The sequence below is a fragment of the Lycium barbarum genome, chromosome 2, assembly GCF_019175385.1.
Source record: "Lycium barbarum isolate Lr01 chromosome 2, ASM1917538v2, whole genome shotgun sequence".
NCBI classification, from domain to species: Eukaryota; Viridiplantae; Streptophyta; class Magnoliopsida; order Solanales; family Solanaceae; genus Lycium; species Lycium barbarum.
In genome coordinates this window covers 93,210,997-93,230,635 of record NC_083338.1, presented here as the reverse complement: position 1 = coordinate 93,230,635, position 19,639 = coordinate 93,210,997, and the positions used below count along the sequence as shown (strand labels likewise).

Below are 19,639 nucleotides of genomic sequence, written 5' to 3'. Positions count from 1 at the left end.
AAACACAGCTTACAAGGTGGACAAAGGGGTAAAGGGGAAGACAAATATAACTGGATATGAACACCTAAGTCTCTATTTCTTTCTCGCAGCAGCTGAAGAATAAGAACCATGGGAGACAGATTCAAACCTCAGTTGAGAGAAAAAAAAATCATTAATTTTTTTACATTTGTTAAGCCTTGATGAACAGAATTATCTAATGTAAGAGTTGGTGAGAGGTAGCCCCATGAGATATCATTGTGCATGTACGCTATCCGTACATTAACAGTTAAAAAAAGAATTTCAAGCAACGTAATACCAACATTCACTAGCATTTCAAAATGCGAATGAATGAGTTTATAATACAATACTAAATGCAGCATCAAATTTTGTTAGGCCCTCACATTTTTGTGCTCAAGAAGACCAAAACATTAAAAACACACTTCAGCTAAATATTGCTAACATGTTAATGTCAATGGGTTTCATCTCTGCACTCATTGTATACTATAACAAATCAAACCACCACTTGTCTCTACTATTACTCGACTCATTCTGATCAGCAGCAGCAGATAAGATCTAGCTTTATGCCCTGCATCAATAAAGAACCAGTTACTCTACGGCTAGTTATAGCTGGAAAAGAAAAAACAAATAAACTAATTTGACTGCAGGGAAATAAACGGAAAGGGAGCACAATGATTGGCTCTTTCTTTCAATTTCTTTGTGAACAGATATTTTTAGTGTTGTAAACATAGGTTTAAAAAAGCACACATACTTTTACAGACATACAAGCCAGCTCAATGTTATAGCAACTAATAACAAATCCTTTTATATCATACCTAAAGTTGGAGCTAATTGCATCGTGACACTGTCTGTGAATGGGAGTTCACTGATGGTAAAGAAAATTATTGCAGCAAAGGGAAAACAGAGTTCAAAAGCTAAGCTAAACTATGGCTATTTTATTTCCGCCAAAAAGATGAAAGTTGAAATGAAAAGAGCTTATTTATAGACCTAGCTAGCTGTATTAGAGAAGCTAAAATGCACTGCTAAGGTAAGCCATAATTAATTTTGCTAAAATGAGCTTAACTCACTTGGTAATAAAAGGCTATTCACGTGAGTTGGTCATCTAGACAGTTAGGTCATATCAGATCCCTCCCTTCAAACAACCCTTGTCCTCAGGGTGTGATAATATGAAAATGAAAGAACTAACACCGTCAGGATCAAATGGAAATTGTGAAGAACACCAAATATATCAGTTCTTGTCTTTGAGTCAATCTTGCAAGCTGTAAACAAGAGCATTTTCCAATTGAATCTTGCGCCTTATTTTATGCCGCCACCCTTCTTTAGCAACTCTGAATTGTTTCATTAGACCCAAAAGCTTCCATTGTACTGATATAATCCCTCTCAGACAATATGCTTATACCACTTTTTTCCAACGATAATAGGGCCTTTCTTCTTGGAATCTTGTTTTCAATTTGCAGCAGTTCCACCAACTCCTCGCCAGCAACTTCTCTGACTAGCTCATATAGCTCTTTTGGAGATGGTTTGATTGCATCGAGCATTTTTGTCCTTCCGCATTTCTGCAATAGAGTTTCCACCTGCTTGCAAATACCCCACACAGCATTCTGCCCATCTATAGCTTCAACTAACTTATCCTCAAGAAGAAAATAACAATACCCCTTGATGATTAATATTGCATTCTTGGACTGTATTCATAGATAGGCCTGTATATTTTAATTGTTCCATATGCACTAGCAGTTGCTACATTTCAAATAATCTTATTGCTCTCTGGATCATCAAATGTTCTCCGCAATCGCTCATGTTTCCAACTTTTCTGTACATATCAACAAGTGCATTTTCAACAGTTATGTTACCCTCAACACAAGCCTTTAGTGCAAGGTCATGGACAGACCTTTCCAGATCAAAAACTGCCAGCTCTTTGCAAGCATTACGCGCACTTGAAACCATGAGATCTACTGGTTTGATCTTCTTCTTCCGTGCTATAAGAAACACCATAAGAGCCTTGCAATTCGGAGGAGCTGAACTTGGATCAAAAGGAGAGGCTGAAAGCTGTTGAAAGACTGAACTCTGAACTTGATGGTCCAGTTTTTTTCCTTGCACAGCTTTGGCTTCAGCAGCGACAAGAATAGTTGGTTTAAATCCCCTGTATAACTCCCATATACTACTAGCTTCTGCAACGTGTAAACCAGAATCAAAAAGGGCATGCTCAAAGATATTTGCCTTTGAATTGCCAGTCAATGGATATGCAGAGACTGTTCGGTCAGGTTCTTGAATAAAGCTCAAGTAGTCACACCACAAAGAAACAAATAGATGCCAGACCACTCAAGCTCAAACAGCTGTGCAATTTCATGAAAAACCTCAATATCTGTACTGGCACAAACCCTGAAACTTCAAAAAAAAAAAAAAAAAAAAACTCGTTTGGGTTCAAACGCAGCTCCCTCATCTGACCATACAAATCCAATCTATCAACCCCCAATCCGTTCAATGCATAACCATTTATCATAAAATGCCACGAATTCATGTGTTGATCTCACGATATGATAAAGAAATTTAAATGAGCTTTGCCATACTACAAACACTTCGAAAGCATATTGAGCATCTTTATTGTGAAGATCACTTCCTGACTGAGTGATCATAACCACTAAACTTTCCACCACTTATAAATTCCTGCAAAGAAGGATCAACCTGTGCCATGGAATCACTCACAGTTAAACGTTATTCCATCTCTTGTCGCCAGCTCAATCTCTTTGCCATTGATTCCAAATTATAGAGTTCCCAAACAATTGTGGCAGTAAGATTAGTCAGCTGTCTTGTCACAATCATCACATCCCAAGCAGAACTCAGTTCACGACTGAACGTGAAAATGCTGAAATCCCAATCTTAGAGTTCTAGGCAAACCAGTAAACACCAGAAATGCCAGAAGATATCCTGAGCCAAATCCTTCTCCCAGAAACAGATTTGTGAAAAGTAAAGGCAGGTGAGAAATATTATTAAGATGCATTACATAACTGTCTTACACTGAGCCTTATTTATATACATCATTTACACATCACTGAGTACCTATTTTCCAATGTAGGACTCTATGCATAGCATTATATACAGCAATTATCTAATACTCCCCCTCAAACCAGTGCATATAAGTCATATATACCGAGCTTGCTACAGATGTTACTGATACAAGGACCACTGAGGGACTTGCTGAAAATATTTGCAAGCTGATAATTCGACTTCACGAATTTTGTAACAATATCTCCTGAGTATCATTTATCACTCCTCCCTCTCCCCCCCTCCCGCCTTCTTTCCCAACGGTAAGTTTAGCAACCCCCACCCCCCCCCACTCCTTCCCTGGCAGTGACCCCCCATCAGGTACGCCTCCCTCTCTCCTCTTTCGCCGGCGAGCACCGACGGTAGGCTATTTTTCCAGCCAGATCTCTCTCTTCTTTCTCCTCTTCTCTTCTCTTTTCTTTGCTTTTTGCTTCTTGTCTTCTCGTTTCTGCACCCGGAAACCCCTCACCAGTAGGTTTCCGTCCAGGTCAGCAGGTTCCGGCGGTGAACAGTAATTTCGGCAGTGAACAGTAACTCCGACGGCGAACAGGTTTTTTTATATTTTTTTATTTTTTATTTTTTCCACCCGGAGTTGGTACCTTTGGTGGCTCATATCAATTCTTGTGTCTTTTAGCCTTGTTAAATCTTGCCTGCCATGCATTCTTGACTCTTGATGTTACATTCTTGCCTTTATTCATCTAGCTTATAGTGCTATCTTTATTGTCGTAGTAACCTAACTTGCCTGTAGTCTCTCGCTAACTGTGCTTTAGTATTGATTTCTGTTTGTTTTATTTCAATCTTTGATTTGCTTATATTTGCCTTAGTGGCTTTAGTGAGCGATGGTAGACTAGGGTCATGTTCTCGATCGGGGACGGGGGCTAGGGTTAGGGGGGGTAAGTGGGTTTAGGGAGCGTCTAGGTTGAGAGTAGGGTCCTGGAACATTGGGACTTTGACGGGAAAGTCCATAGAGCTAGTTAAGATTCTAAAGAAGAAGAGGATTAATATAGCTTGCGTCCAAGAGACCAAATGGGTAGGATCCAAAGCTAAGGATGTGGACAGGTATAAGTTATGGTTCCCGCGTAAGTCGACGTATAGGAATGGGGTAGGCATTTTAGTAGATAGTGAGCTTAAGGACCAAGTCGTAGAGGTTAGGAGGGTCAATGACCGGATGATGGAGATTAAGTTAGTCGTGAGAGGGTTTACCTTGAACATTATTAGTGCTTACGCGCCACAAGCAGGCTTGGACGAGAAGGAGAAGAGGCGCTTTTTGGAGGATTTGGATGAAGTGGTGGGAGGTATACCGCCCACTGAGAAGTTATTCTTAAGAGGAGATTTCAATGGACACATCGGGTCAACCTCGAGGGGTTATGATGATGAGCATGGAGGTTTCGGCTTCGGAGTCAAGAATGGAGGTAGAGTCTCACTTCTGGATTTCGCTAAAGCTTTTGGATGGTAGCCAACTCGAGTTTCCCGAAGAGGGATCAGCACTTGGTAACCTTCTGTAGTTCAACGGCTGCGACGCAGATAGACTTTTTGCTCCTTAGAAGAGAGGATAAAGGTCTTTGTAAAGACTGCAAGGTCATTCTGAGTGAGAACCTTACGGCCCTTGGTGATGGATTTGGAGATTATGAGGAAGAAGAAAAAGAAAAAGAGGGTCGTGGATAACCGGCCAAGGATCAGGTGGGGAAGTCTGACTTTGTCGAGTGCCCAGGAGATAGGGGAGAAGTTGATGGCTATGGGGGCTTGGGAGAGTAGGGGGGATGCGAGCAGTATGTGGGATACGACGGCGAGCTACATTAGGGATGTTCTAGGAGTCTCGAGAGGTCGCCGTGGTGGACAACGAGGGGATTGGTGGTAGAATGGAGAAGTCCAAGGGAAGGTGGCATACGCGAAGTTAGTAGACAGCAAAGATGATGAGGAGAAGCGGGCGAATAGGGAAAGGTACAAGATTGCGAGAAAGAAAGCGAAGTTGGCAGTTTCGGTGGCAAAAACGACAACTTTTGAACGCCTATATGCAGAACTAGAGGACAAAGGCGGGGATAAGAAGTTGCTCAGGCTAGCCAAGGCGAGGGAGAGAAAGGCACGAGACCTGGATCAAGTAAAGTGCGTAAAGGATGAGGATGGCAAAGTATTGGTGGAGAAAGCTCTCATTAGACGGAGATGGCAGTCATACTTCCATAAACTCTTAAACAAGAAAGGTGACAGAGACATTGTGTTGGGAGATTTGGAGTACTCTGAGAAGCGTCGCGATTTTGGGTATTGTAGGAGTATAAAGGTGGAAGAGGTTAAGGGTGTTGTTCGTAGGATGCGCAGGGGAAGAGCTACCCGGCCTGACGAGATCTCTGGGAAGTTTTGGAAGAGTGCGGGCAGGGCAGGTTTGGAGTGGTTGACTGAGTTGTTTAATGTTATTTTTAAAACGGCGAAGATGCCCGAGGAATGGAGGTGGAGTATGATGGCTCCTTTATACAAGAACAAGAGTGATATTCAAAGTTACAACAACTATAGAGGGATCAAGCTGTTGAGCCACACTATGAAAGTGTGGGAAAGGGTGGTGGAGATGAGGGTGAGAAAAGGCGTGTTCATTTCAGAGAACCAGTTCGGATTCATGCCGGGGCGCTTAACTACAGAAGTCATTCATCTTGTGAGGAAACTGGTGGAGCAGTATAGGGAGAGGAAGAAGGACTTGCACATGGTTTTCATGGACTTAGAAAAAGCCTACGACAAAGTGCCAAGAGAGGTTTTATGGAGATGCTTGGAGGCTAGAGGTGTACCTATAGCGTACATTAGGGTGATCAAGGACATGTATGAGGGAGTCAAGACCAGGGTAAGAACAGTGGGAGGAGACTCGGAGCACTTCCCAGTGAAGATGGGGTTGCACCAGGAATCAGCTTTTAGCCCATTTTTATTTGCCTTAGTGATGGATTGTTTGACGCGGAAAATTCAAAGTGAGGTGCCATGATATATGTTATTCGCAGATGATATAGTCTTGATTGACGAGACACACAGCGGAGTGAACGCTAAGCTGGAGGTTTGGAGACAAACTTTGGAGTCTAAAGGGTTCAAGTTGAGTAGGACCAAGACAGAGTACATGGAGTGTAAGTTTAGTGACGTGACCTATGAGGCTGGCGTGGAAGTGAGGCTTGGTACCCACGCCATCCAAGAAAGGAATTTCAAATATCTTTGATCTATTATACAAGGAAATGGGGATATTAACGGTGATGTCTCACATAGTATTAGTGCAGGGGGGATGAAATGGAGGCTCACTTCAGGAGTGTTGTGTGATAAGAAGGTGCCACCAAAACTTAAAGGCAGGTTCTACAAAGTGGTTGTGAGACCGACTTTGTTGTACGGGGCAGAGGGTTGGGCAGCCAAGAACTCTCACGTCCAAAAGATGAAAGCTACGGAAATGAGAATGTTGCGATGGATGTGTGGGCACACCAGGCGAGATAAGATTAGGAATGAAGATATTTGAGATAAGGTGGGAGTGGCATCAGTGGAGGACAAGACGCAGGAAGCGAGACTGAGATGGTTTGGGCATGTGAGGAGGAGAGACACAAATGCCCCAGTGCGGAGGTGGAAGAGGTTAGCTATGGATGGTTTCAGAAGGGGTAGAGGTAGGTCGACGAAGTATTGAAGAGAGGTGCTTAGACAGGACATGGCGCAGTTTCAGCTTACCGAGGACATGACCTTAGATGGGAGGTTATGAAGGACTCAGATTAGGGTAGAGGGCTAGTAGGTAGTCGCAATTTTGATCTCTAGTCTATTGTCCTTTGATTCTTGCTACTATATGTTGTTTCTTGTACTTCGATTATCTTATTTATCTGTGGTAGCTACTGCTTCCTTTTCTCAGACTGCTCTATCATGACTTTTTCGCTTTCTTTAGTTTCATTTTCATTTTGCTTTGAACTGCTTGTACGTATCTGACCTTTTCTCGTCGTGTTTTCTCTTGAGCCAAGGGTCTTCCGGAAACAGCCTCCCTATCTTCCGAGATAGGGGTAAGGTCTGCGTACACTTTACCCTCCCCAGACCCCATATTATGGGATTTCACTGGGTATGTTGTTGTTGTATCTCCTGAGTATCTTTTCTCTGACGAAGTGACAGTCAATCTCAATGTGCTTAGTCCTCTCATGAAATACCGGATTTGACACAATATAAAGGGTCACTTGATTATCACACACAAGTTCCATTGATTGATTTCTCCAAATTTTAACTCTCTGAGCAACTTGCAAACTAGCTCACAAGTTGTTATAGCTATTGCTCAAAGAAAACCTAGGATCAGTCCTAATGACTTGAATTTGTGACAAAAATAGATGCGGGATAGCTAAGTTTCTACAACAGATATTTTATTAATAAATCAACAAGAAACAAAAAATTCGCCTGATAGAAGCATCTGTGCATTGCATACAACAACAACAACAACAGCCCAGTGAAATCCCACATCTTGGGGTCTGGGGAGGGTATAATGTACGCAGACCTTACTCCTACCAAGGTAGGATGGCTGTTTCCGAGAGACCCTCGGCTCAATAGAAGCATTGCATGACGAACAAAATTGCTATAGTTACCAGGGATTGAACTAGCAAAGCTGTTCAACTACACTCCATAATTTTGACAGAATTCTACATATTTTAGGGAACAAAAGGCACAAAGCTTCCGTAGTTTTCAGTCTTCAAACCCGTCATATTTTAGTTGCTCCTGTACGGTCATCCTTTTGTTATTCAACACAGAGAAGTGGCAGATATTTATTAAAAACTATGTCTCTACAGTGGAGAAAGTTCATGCTAAGATAAACTGAAAGATAAGTGCATAGAGGATTATTGTAGATGTAGGAAGTGGCTACCAATGTTTGACTAACGTAAAGACAATATACTATATTAAAAAAATGGAAAGCGAAATAACAATGGAAGCTAGTGAAATATAACCTCAACTCTATTAGAATTGGAGTGAGAAATTAACAAAAAATGATAGACAGACAGAAATAGAAACTATTAGAAGCAGAAATTTTATAGGTAATATAATTAAAACAAAATAAAGGCACTTAGTGTATAATATGTCTAGGTTAGTGTCAGGGTGGTTTCGTTGAAGAGAAGTTTTAATCAATTGTGACAAACAGTATTAAAAAGTCAAATCCCACCATCCCATTCCCCACACAGTTCCAAGAAACGTATTCCCACGTGAATAGAAATGAAGCAAATATTCCTTTGCAGGGTAACCATCAAAGGGCCAAAGTATTCAAATTCCTAGAGGATCACCCTATAACAATACTCTGAATTATATTTCCATGACCATGACATGCTTGGAATCTAATTTACAAATATATGATTTATCTAAACAAGGTACACATTGGCAATTCATATCGGATCCATTAATTTGCGGTTCAGGCAATCTGCATCTTTCAGTCATGCATTCACAGTCGATAGACAAGATGCCAACCTATCTTCCCTAAAGGAAACACCGTAAATAAGGCAAGTGGAAATTTTGTCAGAGGAACCACACCATAAAATAATTTAGAGCCATTAACTAATGCTAGAATGGAGATGTTCATTTAATGACAACTACACTTCCATGTCCTCAATTAACATAGACACAACTACAAAATGAAAAAGGAACAAAGTGAAAAATACATACCTAACCCTATTTCCGCAATTTCAGCTTGCTGGAAGGAGTATGGCCTAGTATTTTTCGTGTGGAGGAATGAGTTCATCTTCTCAACAGCAACAACTAATTCCTATAAAAGTATTTCAGTACTTTAGTGTATGAGTGGAAGCCATAAACCATGAATACAAGGGAACAAGAAAGATGAAACAGAACAGAAAAAACAAGAGAAAGAAAAGCATTACAGCAATCCAAAAAGCTTTTTTTTTGTTGAAGGTGAAAAACAAGTATAGCAACTTAGAAATAAGCATTTATCATCTTCTACAAGACTTACAGCAGTAGGGTAACTGCTGAAAGTTTAATTTTCTTTCTGAATGTCTAGAAAATGGAACGGCATTGCTCCAAATGGAATATCAAAGTTTCGATTGAAGTTCAGTTAAAGTATAGTTAAGTGTCCAAAAACACTCTAACAGCTAAGAATACAACACTCGGAAAAAGAAGTATAATGGCATTCAGTACATTAGTACCTGTAGAATTTGAGAAAGAAGTAAAGGCTTCTTTGTATTAGAGTATGTGTCTACATCCTATGAGAAGGGGTATTTACACAAGTGAATGTTAACTGATTAAGGAAAGACAATCAATTACAATAAAAGGAAATATTTTATTCCTATAATTACTGTAAAGGAAAAATAAAGTCACCTAAAATCATGCTAATTAACTAACAATCAACGCTCCCCTTCAAGTTGGAGCAAAGATGCTGCACATGCCCAACTTGCAAACCAAAGGGAAAAAAATCCATTTGTTGAGGCCTTTTGTAAGCACATCCGTTAGATGTTTTTTTGACAGTACATGAAGCAAACTCAAGGTGCCACTAGTAAATTTCTCTTTGATGAAGTGCCGATCAATTTCAATATGTTTTGTTTGGTCATGTTGAATAGGATTCTGAACCATACTGATTGTAGCTTTGTTGTCGCATTACAAAAATAGTTTTCCTTTTCCAGATAATTTCAATTCTTCTAGTGACTTTTGTAGCCAAAGAAGCTCACAAACACCCTAGGCTACAGCTCTATATTTTGCTTCCGCAGTTGATCTTGCAACTACACTTTTCTTCTTACATCTCCAACTAACTAGGTTCCCACCTACGAGTGTACAGTAACCGGATGTAGATCTTCTGTCATCTAAAGATCCAGCCCAGTTCGCGTATGAAAAAAATTCTATCTAGGTGACCATGCGTAGAGAAAAGCAAATGTTTCCCTAGATACTGCAATAATGTGAAGGCTTGCATATGAGTATCTCTGGGGTCATGCATGACAAAGTTGATTGAACAATGGCAGAGTTAAAACTAGAGTTGCTCTTAGTATAGGAAAGACCGGCAAATTCTTATCATAAAAAGGGTCAGCTTGCTAGATGGGTTTATGCCCTGTTTGATTTTATTGAGATGATGTGCATGGCGGGTTCGGCTTTGGGGATAGAAATGAGGAAAGAGTTTCACTTTTAGACTTCGCGAATGCTTTTGAGTTGGTCATAGCTAACTCGAGCTTCCCAAGGGAAGAGCACTTGATGACCTATAGTAGTGCGGTGGCTAAGACTCAGATAGATTACTTGCTCCTTAGGAAGGGTGATAGAGGTGTTTGCAAAGACTACAAGGTTATCCCGAGCGAGAACCTCACTTGTATAACGAGCTCGAGTGCAAAGGCGGGGATAGGAATTTGTATAGGCTCGCCAAGACGAGAGAGAATCTAGCGACCTGGACCAAGTGAAGTGCATCAAGGACAAGAATGGTGAAGTGTTGGTAGAAACCGCAGAGAGTTGACAGAGATGGCAGACGTACTTCCACAAGCTCTTGAATGAAGAAGGGGACAGGGATATCATGCTGGGGGAGTTAGAACATTCCGGGAGTCGTAGAGATTTTGGGTACTGTAGGTGCATAAAAGCTGGAGAGGTTAAGGAGGCTATCCGTAAATGAGGAGGGGAAGAGCGACGAGCCAGATGAGATCCCAGTAGACTTTTGGAAGAGCGCAGGGGAGGCAGGTATGGAGTGGTTGACTAGGTTGTTTAATATCATATTTAGGAAAGATGCCAGAGGATTGGAGATGGAGTACAATGGTCCCGTTGTACAAGAACAAGGGCGATATTCAGAGTTGCAATAACTATAAGGGTATCAAGTTGCTAAGCCATATTATGAAAGTCTGGGAGAGGGTAGTCGAGATAAGGATGAGGAGGGATGTGTCGATATCCGAGAACCAATTCAGATTCATGCTGAGGCGATCGACGACAGAAGCTATTCATCTTGTCAAGTTATTGGTGGAGCAATATAGGGACAAAAAGGAAGACTTACACATGGTGTTCATTGACCTGGAGAAGACATACAATAAAGTACCTCAGGAGGTCCTTTGGAGATGCTTGGAGTCTAGAGGTGTGTCTGTGGCCTACATCAAGGCAATTAAGGACACGTACGAGGGTGCTAAGACCCAGGTTAGGACAGTGGGAGGTGATTCAAGACACTTTCCGGTCGTGATGGGGTTGCACCAGGGATCAGCCCTTAGCCCATTTCTATTTTCCTTAGTGATGGACGAATTGACGCGACATAGTCAAGAGGAGGTGTCGGGGTGTATGTTATTTGCAGAGGATAGTAGTTTTGATTGACGAGAAGTGTACTGGAGTTGACGATAGGCTGGAAGTTTGGAGAACCTTAGAATATAAAGGTTTCAGGTGAAGCAGGACGGAGTACATAGAGTGAAAGTTCAGTGACGTGACGCAAGAGAGAGATGTGAAAGTGAACATCGAGGCACAAGTTATACCCAAAAGAGGATGTGAAAGTGAATATCGAAGCACAAGTTATACCCAAAAGAGGAAGTTTCAAGTATCTTGGGTCCATAATACAAGGGGACGGGGAAATTGACGATGATGTCGAACACCGTATTGGAGCAGGGTGGATGAAATGGAGGCTCGCCTCCGGGGTTCTTTGTGATAAGGTGTCATCTAGGCAGAAAGGTAAGTTCTACAGTGTGGTGGTTAGACCACCATTGTTGTATGGGGCAGAATGCTGGCCAGTCAAGAACATTCACGTTCAGAAGATAAAGGTAGCGGAGATGTGGATGCTCAGATGGATGTGTGGTCATACTAGGAGAGATAGAATTAGGAATGAAGATATACGGGACAAGGTCGGAGTGGCCTCCATGGCGGACAAGATAAGAGAAGCGAGACTGAAATGGTTCAGGCATATGAAGAGAAGGTGTGAGAACGTGCCAGTGAGGAGGTGTGAGAGATAGGTGGTTGCAGGAGTTAAAAGAGGTAGAGGTAGGCCGAAGAAGAACTAAGGGGAGGTAATTAGACAAGACATGGCACAGCTTCAGCTGACTGAGGACATTTGGGGGGGGCTAGCCTTTCCATCTCCTCTCCTCCTTTTCATAGTAGTACTATTTTGGTATCGCATAGATCATTATCCTTATGTGTGTAGTACTATGTGTTGCTCCATTTGTTTTGTATCTTGACATTTTGTTGTCTTATTTTTCTTGCAATCCTGCATTGACTACGTTTCTTTTGAGCCAAGGGTGTATCAAAAACAGCCTTTCTACCCCACAAAGGTAGCATACATCCTATCTATTCTCCTCAGACCCCACTTGTGGGATTACACTGGGTATGTTGTTGTTATTGTATGTCTAAATCTGAATACACATTTGAATATTTGGATATCACATATTCACATCTAGATCTGAACATTGAAAAATTAAGACTGTTTTTTTAAATCTGACTGGAAATTTTTTATTTACTTAAGATCTAATAAATGTAGAATTCAAATAAATTAATAATAAACATTGTATCCACAAAATGTTAGAGAAAATATTATTTTACATAGGGTTATATAAATTGTTTCATACATGAGCCACACTCTAAAAGCTTGTGGTGGTGGCGGGCAGTCTTAGTGGTTTGCGATGATAGTTATAAGGTAGTGGCTGGTGGTGTGCATGGTTGTACGGACGAGGTTGGTGACACTGGTGGTGTAGTGGTAGCCGGTGGTAATGGATATTTGGTGATGGTTCGTGATGAAGATGGTGATTGTCCAGTAGAAGTTAGCCATAGAGGTAGTAGGTGGTGGTGACTAGCGAGAAAGATCGTTGGTGGTGGTGATTATGTGGTGGAGGTTGGTAATAGTTATGATTGGTGGTGGTGACTAGTGATGAAGGTGGGGTATAGTAGAGATGGTGGTGGTAGTGCAGTAGAGGCTGGTGCTAGAGGTGGTTGTGGCTAGATGTAGTGGTGATGGTGGTTGTGCAGTAGAGACTGGTGCTATAGGTGGTTGGTGGTTGTGGCTTAGATGTAATTGTGGTCAGTGGTCAGTGGTTAGTGGTGATAGTAGTTGTTGGTGGAGGTGGTTGGTGGCACGGGTAGATGGTTGTGGAAGTGGTTGGTGGTGGCAAGTTATGAAGGTGGCTAGTGGTGGATGTGGTTGGCGATGGTAATAAATATAGTAGTGGAAAAAGTTACATTCACGAGAAATTTTAAATGGACATCTTAATAATATTAAGACTTAAGATTAGAATGCTAATAACTGGTAGTGACACGGAAAAAAATGCACTTAATATGTTGACAAACGGATGATTCAGGTTCAGACCTCCATTGAGTGCAAACAAATGGAGCCTGATGGAGGTCTGAATCAATTCAGAACTCGGCCATTCAGTGCATTTATTGTTTTTCCTAAATCAATCACTTAATAGGTCTAAATAAATCTTATTCAAGCAGATCTTGTACAAAGTCTGAAAATCATTCAGACCCTTTTTTGGCTTTGTTATTTCTTCAATGTTAAATTCTAATTATTATAATATAAACTTCTCTTTCTTTTTCAATCTAACTCCCTGAATAAGCACATCATCCATAGCGAAGGACTTCCCAACCTGCCTCTTCAATTCACTTCTATCCTTCGTCGCCAGATTAATGAAACCAATAAACTATCATCTAGCCTCTAACACAAATGACACAAGAAACATTCTTCGTATTTGAAATTGAAATGACCACAACCATTTATTTCCAATTCCTTGTATTAACTTCTATTGTTGACCATTTCTTCTTCCCAATCACACCTCCATTGGCCCAAAAAATGTGTATAACCGAAATGCATCGTCAGACAATCACTTTGATGACAGATAACTAAGCATCATTCCATGAAAAACAACAAGATTTAGAAGACCTTGAACTCTTCCAAAAATGCACCACTAATAGCTTCTCTAATCTCCTACCACCCACCACCACCTTGACAGTGGTGGTTTTTCTTGAGTTACAGCGGCAAAAATGGTGGGTCTGATAGTGCAAATAGGTGGTCGGATGGATTTTGGGGATTGGAAAAATAAATGAGTTAATAATTGAATATGTTTTCTTCTTTTCTTTGAAATTTGAGTTTTGAAGCTTAAAGAAGGATTTTAATGGAGATCTGAAAGTTCAAATTTGCTGGTGGATATACAAGGGCTACGGCAGTGGGGAAATTTCTATATGTCAATGTTGGACGCAAGGGTTAAAAGTTGTATCTTTTTTTTCTTTTTTGGTTATGTTCATTAATTCTGGAATAAAATAAAATTATGCTTATTCAGATGTTGCTAACAAACAGTCTTAATTATTTAATATTCAAACATAGAGATAACATCTTAATAATCAGATGTGTATTCAGATTCAGACATACTAATCTTAATAAAAACACATTGCCACTTAATCTCACTTAGCACTAGTCACGACAACCCCTATGCTGGGTCGTGATATATGTACATACAACAACAGATTGGTTATGGAGGATTTTGGAACAATCAATGGCCTACACAAGTTTGCTAATAGGATAAAAGGCACTAGAAACACAAAGACACGACAATTCATATCATCCTAGTGTTGGTGCCATTGGCAAGGGCGAATATGGTTTGTGATAAAGAAGCGGAAAGATAGAAAACAAATGTATGTTATCAGTCATATGATGTGAGGCGCACTAAATCACTGGACAAGAGACAATGAGTGAATAACATATGTAACTGAGTTACGGGTGCGTGAAACAGAGATGACTGAAGACGCCTTAACCACCCTGAATTTCAGGAACCTGTTGTAATCGGTAAGAGCAACAACAATAATCAGACCTCCCGAAGGTGCACAATGATTCTCTATTTGGGATATATTAACTTAGCGGGATGGAGGTCAACATATGGATGTTAGTTCATGCTATAGGGAACTCAACAAGGAAGGGGGCAGCAACAAAAGTTGGCCTTGAAGCACCTACGGACGAGAGGGAAGAGAAGATAAGTAAATGGTACCTTTTTCTACTTTTGATATTATCAAGCTTCGTCAATTTGATAGGGAGCATTAAATAAAGGTCTTGTGTACACTCTCAAAGTTCAAAGAGGACTGAGGGAGGTATCCATATTTTACCTATTTGTCAAATTTACTGTGGGAGGTATCCACATTTTACCTATTTGTCAAATTTACTTTTTGTATAACATCCATATGTGATGACAAATTTTATATAGTTGTCCTACATAAATCACTCAAGGTTCAAATCAGTTGAGGTAACACTTGAGGGAAGTAACCACACTGTTTTGAAGTTGATATACTTTAGTCTTTAGCTATTAATAATTTGACATTCATTTAGGTGTTCAGCAACCCTTTTACAAAGATCTCAAAGCACAAGGTCATGCCACCTTCCAAAACTACTAAGATAATTCTTACATGCTTCTTTTTTCCTTTTAGCTGCAGGACAACCTTTTTACGCATAATTTCCATAGTATAGTGTAGTCCATTTGAAATTTTATCTCACCAGTAAAACCTTCATGGGTGAATTCTATTTGTATCAGAGTATATTCCTTAGTCTGCTCAGTATCTACTCTTAAGCACCTTTTTTTTTCTTAGAAAAGGACTGCCAAGAAAATGAGATCACCAGTACAGAAACCTCACCTGCCATGAAGCTAAAATCTTCATATGTTTGGGGAGGTTTTCATATTCATCTTCTGACACCGTTATCAATGACTGAGTATCTTCAGATGAGTTTAATTCATCGTTCATTTTCCCTATGTTCAGAAAGCAAGAAACACATTTAGACGAGTTTGCGAAGTTAAGGATGTGGAATGTGAATTTCATACCATCACTATCATCCTGTTTCTTCTCGGTGGATAGATAGAATCCCTCTTTCTCATATATCGTATTAGCTACAAATCAGAATACAGATGAGATAAAAGAAAATATTACAAGTAAGAATTTATCATAAAGGAAAGCTAGAGCAAAGGCATCAAGAAACTTTCTTCCTCCATACAAATCTAAAGTATACTTTGAAGGGAAAGAGGGGGGGGAGGGGTGGTGGGAATATGTCAGATACGTCTTCGCGATGCCCCTGGGGTTGAAGACAATAAATGTAATATAAATCTACAAGTGAAGAATCTAATGCAATTCATGCCTCGAATTTTTTTCTTAATATTCCATCAAGATATGGCAATTTGATTCCTCAGTATGAAACTCACCTTCAGATGCTATGGTAGCTAGGCAAACATCAGAGAGACCAAGGTTCTGCAAATTCAGAGAATCATCCAGCCTAAATATGTTAAGTAGCACACATAAAAATCTCCTTAAAAAGGGCGGCCCAGTTCACGAAGCATCCCTGGTTAATGCAGGGTCCGGGGAAGGGACGCACCCCAACTTCTAAATAATCATTCAAGATTCAATTTTATGCAAGTTGATGGTGCTGCAACTCTTTCTTCGTCATATTATTTTGATTGTTTTTTTTTTTTTAAGGAAAGATGAAAATAAGCAAAACCCCTAATTTTCTAGGCAGAGGAAAGCCATGTTGAGCATGGACCTGCACTGAGTTCATCGAGCGAAAGAGTATCCATTATTGTGATTCGGCTACGAGCCTAAAAGTTTAGGAGGATTCAAGTACAAGATTTCAGCTTGATTAGAGATAAAACAATCATAAAGGATACAAAGGATCATCTTCAATTTTCTTGAAGTCTAAGCTGCAGTCAGCAGATAAATCTTCCCGAACTTTCGCGTCTTCTTCTTCTCCTCCACTGTCTTCATCAATAAGATCGACTTGTGCAGCAAAGAAAATAGCAAACCACTCAATAAGTAAGTACTAAAAAAAGTAAGATGATAATCATTCAAAGCAAAAAGCAGAATGTTATAAGAGAAACAGAATTTCTGATATTCCCCAATATGACAATTTTACAAGTTTAACGTACAACATTGGTGATAAATAAAAGGTACAAACTACAGAACACTAATACTAGCTCCAATGGGCATTCAATAACTTAACTTTTTTGAAAATTTCCTGAAACAATTCTTTCTAATATTACCTCAACATAGCTATCAAGTAAGAAAATTTTCATACTGCGAATTTTCTTGACTTGTTAACCTTCAAGAGTCAATCTTCTAGCAATTTATGTACTTACATGTTACAGCCCATACAATGACCCTTGAATATGTAATAATTCCTATCTCATTACAAGATTGAATTTAGAGCTGGTTTTTTCCTCCCTTGGACTTGTGGGAGCTTGGAACTGTTTTTTTGTGCATCATATAATGCTAAAAACAAGGTTATTTGTCACATGACCCATTTCTATATTTTTTAAGATTTCAACGGAGGTCCAACTTTGGCACACCTATGTGCCAAATTCAGAAAGACAAAAATACACCACCTCTACCAAAAAAACAATTCACTTGTTTTCTGAAAGAGAAAACTACAAGATCAAACATTTAAAATACATCAGTGATCAAAATAGAAGGTATGCCATATGTGACACTAATACTAGCTCCAATGAGCATATCCCAATTTAAAATCTTTTGAAAATTTTATGGAAACTTAGCAGGATATTCAAAATGGGTATGTGACCCTCAAAAAACCTACAATCACTAGTAATCGATGTACACTCGACTAACGAAATAACAAAATAAAAATAAAAAGTTCACTTAGGCAATTCCAATTGCTTGGGATTAGTGTTTAGTTACTATTTGTCACATTTAAAAGTAGGTCCAGTGTTAACCAGATAAGTGTGAAATTGACAAAACCTCTAGTTTTAGATCCCCTGATTTTCCAGGGCAAATTTTTATAAGCAAAGTAGCATCTCAAAATTTAGACCTGAATGGAACAGAATTAATAACAAAAAGGGGAAATTTTCAAAAATATACAGCCCACGGTAAAATATTAAGCCACGTAGCCCAGTATACAACATTATACCTGGCGGAAAGCATTATACATAATGTATCAATCTTGTATAAAAGTATATAATAGTGTATAAAAGGTGTGACACACAAATATGGGCTAAACTGCATAACTAATTGAAAGTATGGACTACGTGGCATAAGTATTATCTCCCATTATACATAGAGCCTAATTTTCCCAAAAATGCACATAGCCAACCACAACATCTGACTAATAGCTTGTTTGGCCAAGCTTAGTTTTCCTCAAAAGTGCTTATTTTTAAAAAAGAGAGGTGTTTGGCTAAGCTTTTGGAGAAAATAAGTACTTGGAGCAGAGCAGAAGTTGTTTTCCAGAAGCTGAAAAAAATAGCTTCTGCCAAACACCTTTTTGAAAAATATACTCAACTCAAAGGTGCTTTTAAAATTAATTGGCCAAATACAAACTTATTTTCGCTAAAAATACTTTTTTGAAAAGCACTTCAGAAAAAAAAAGTTTTTCAAAATAAGCTGATTTAGAAGCTCGGCCAACCAGGCTATAATTGATTGATTGATTTTACTTACCAGAAGAAATGTAGCCAAGACTATGGAGACGGTCCTGGAGGGACAGAAGATCAGTTTGGTTCTTCTTAAACACTTCATTGCAATGTCCCGACAACTCCTCAAACGACACAGGTCCGGAAGACATGGAGTCCAGCACATTGAGGTCACTGCTCAGTGAAGATACTCTTTGATTCAGGCTTTGCACAAAGGTCGTCGATGCTGAATCTGTTACAAAGCTGGACTATTTAAAACAAAATTAAAGAATGAAAAAAAAGAGGGTAAAGTGTAGGAAAGTTGTTATACCAAGAGGTATGGGGCGACGATCGACGGACTCTTTGAGGGCGTGGCAGCTGTTTTGGAGATTGTTACAGAAAATGGCCATGCTTTTGCAGAATTTAGCTATGGAGTCCTCCATTCTGAAGCTTATGGGGTTCTACGCGGGAGTGGAGATTTTTGAGCTTTGAAAAAGAGAAGGGAAACAAAAGGGAGAGTTGAGATCCTTTTCTCTTTCAGTATATTTGTCAATGGAGTTGTAGGATATTGCCACGTATTATCAAAAATTTAAAAGGCCAAGATTTTACTGACATCCCTGAAATCATTTTATATTATTTCTAATTCTGAAGTAAAAAAATAACTATTGCCGTGAACTACTAGACACCGGTGACATGAACTCACATCTATTTCTGTTTAATTTAATATACGGAAAAGGCTCAAATATATAATCGAACTATTAGAAATGGCTCATTTATGTCACTCGTCAATTGTTTAGCTCATTTATATTATCACCATTACCAAAATTCATTAAAGTTGGTTTTACAATACCAGATATGACACGTGACCTCCAATTAGAGGTGTACGTCGTTTAATTAAACCAGCACAAATTAAATACTAAATTAAATTAAAACTCGACTCATACACCCGACCAACCCAAAGCCTATTCTTATTTCCATCTCCCTGGTTCATTATGCGATTAAAAAAATGGACTATTGATTTCAACCAGCTCTTCTTCCCCGACAATCAATTTCAACCCAATCACTAACCCCGAACCTTAGTTCTTCCTTTCTCATCTTCTCCAATCATCCAGACCTAATTTTTAACTCAAATCTCTTTGTAAGAATGTTTGAGGGGTCGAGCGACTCAGTTGGTTCGAAGAGGAAGTGTCATTGTGGATTTGAAGTAAATCGTTTCACTGCGTGAACGTCAAAAAACGTTGGTAGACAATTTGTCAAGTGCCCTATGCCCAAGGTAAGTTTACGTTTGAGTTACATTTCTTCCATTTTAATTGGATTTAGGTATTATTTTGCCGATT

The 19,639-nt window shown here is 39.6% G+C and overlaps 1 protein-coding gene across 2 annotated transcripts; it reads right to left on the bottom strand.

Moving 5' to 3' along the window:
• Nucleotides 1–289: 289 nt before the first annotated feature.
• On the bottom strand, nucleotides 290–18,826 carry LOC132626622 (uncharacterized). 2 transcript variants are annotated; one of them, XR_009577521.1, is made up of 9 exons: nucleotides 18,634–18,826; nucleotides 18,352–18,555; nucleotides 16,575–16,683; nucleotides 16,116–16,186; nucleotides 15,741–15,806; nucleotides 15,556–15,668; nucleotides 8,665–8,764; nucleotides 7,602–7,731; nucleotides 290–565 (listed from the first exon to the last, which is right to left on the bottom strand). XR_009577521.1 is itself a non-coding variant. In XM_060341551.1 (8 exons), the coding sequence occupies exons 1-8, from the start codon at nucleotides 18,743–18,745 to the stop codon at nucleotides 471–473; spliced, it is 870 nt and encodes a 289-aa protein (XP_060197534.1). In that variant the 5' UTR covers nucleotides 18,746–18,825; the 3' UTR covers nucleotides 290–470. The 2 variants fall into 2 exon arrangements, 1 of the variants encoding a protein (XP_060197534.1); XM_060341551.1 differs by lacking the exon at nucleotides 7,602–7,731 and having other exon boundaries at nucleotides 18,634–18,825.
• Nucleotides 18,827–19,639: the final 813 nt, after the last annotated feature.

Excerpts from the sequence above, each read along its gene's own strand:
- LOC132626622 (XM_060341551.1), bottom strand. The coding sequence starts at position 18,745 with ATGGAGGACTCCATAGCTAAATTCTGCAAAAGCATGGCCATTTTCTGT. Across the intron at positions 15,669-15,740 it reads GAAACAGGATGATAGTGATG|GGAAAATGAACGATGAATTA; the intron begins GTATGAAATTCA and ends TTCTGAACATAG. Across the intron at positions 8,765-15,555 it reads AGATTTTAGCTTCATGGCAG|GAATTAGTTGTTGCTGTTGA; the intron begins GTGAGGTTTCTG and ends ATACTTTTATAG.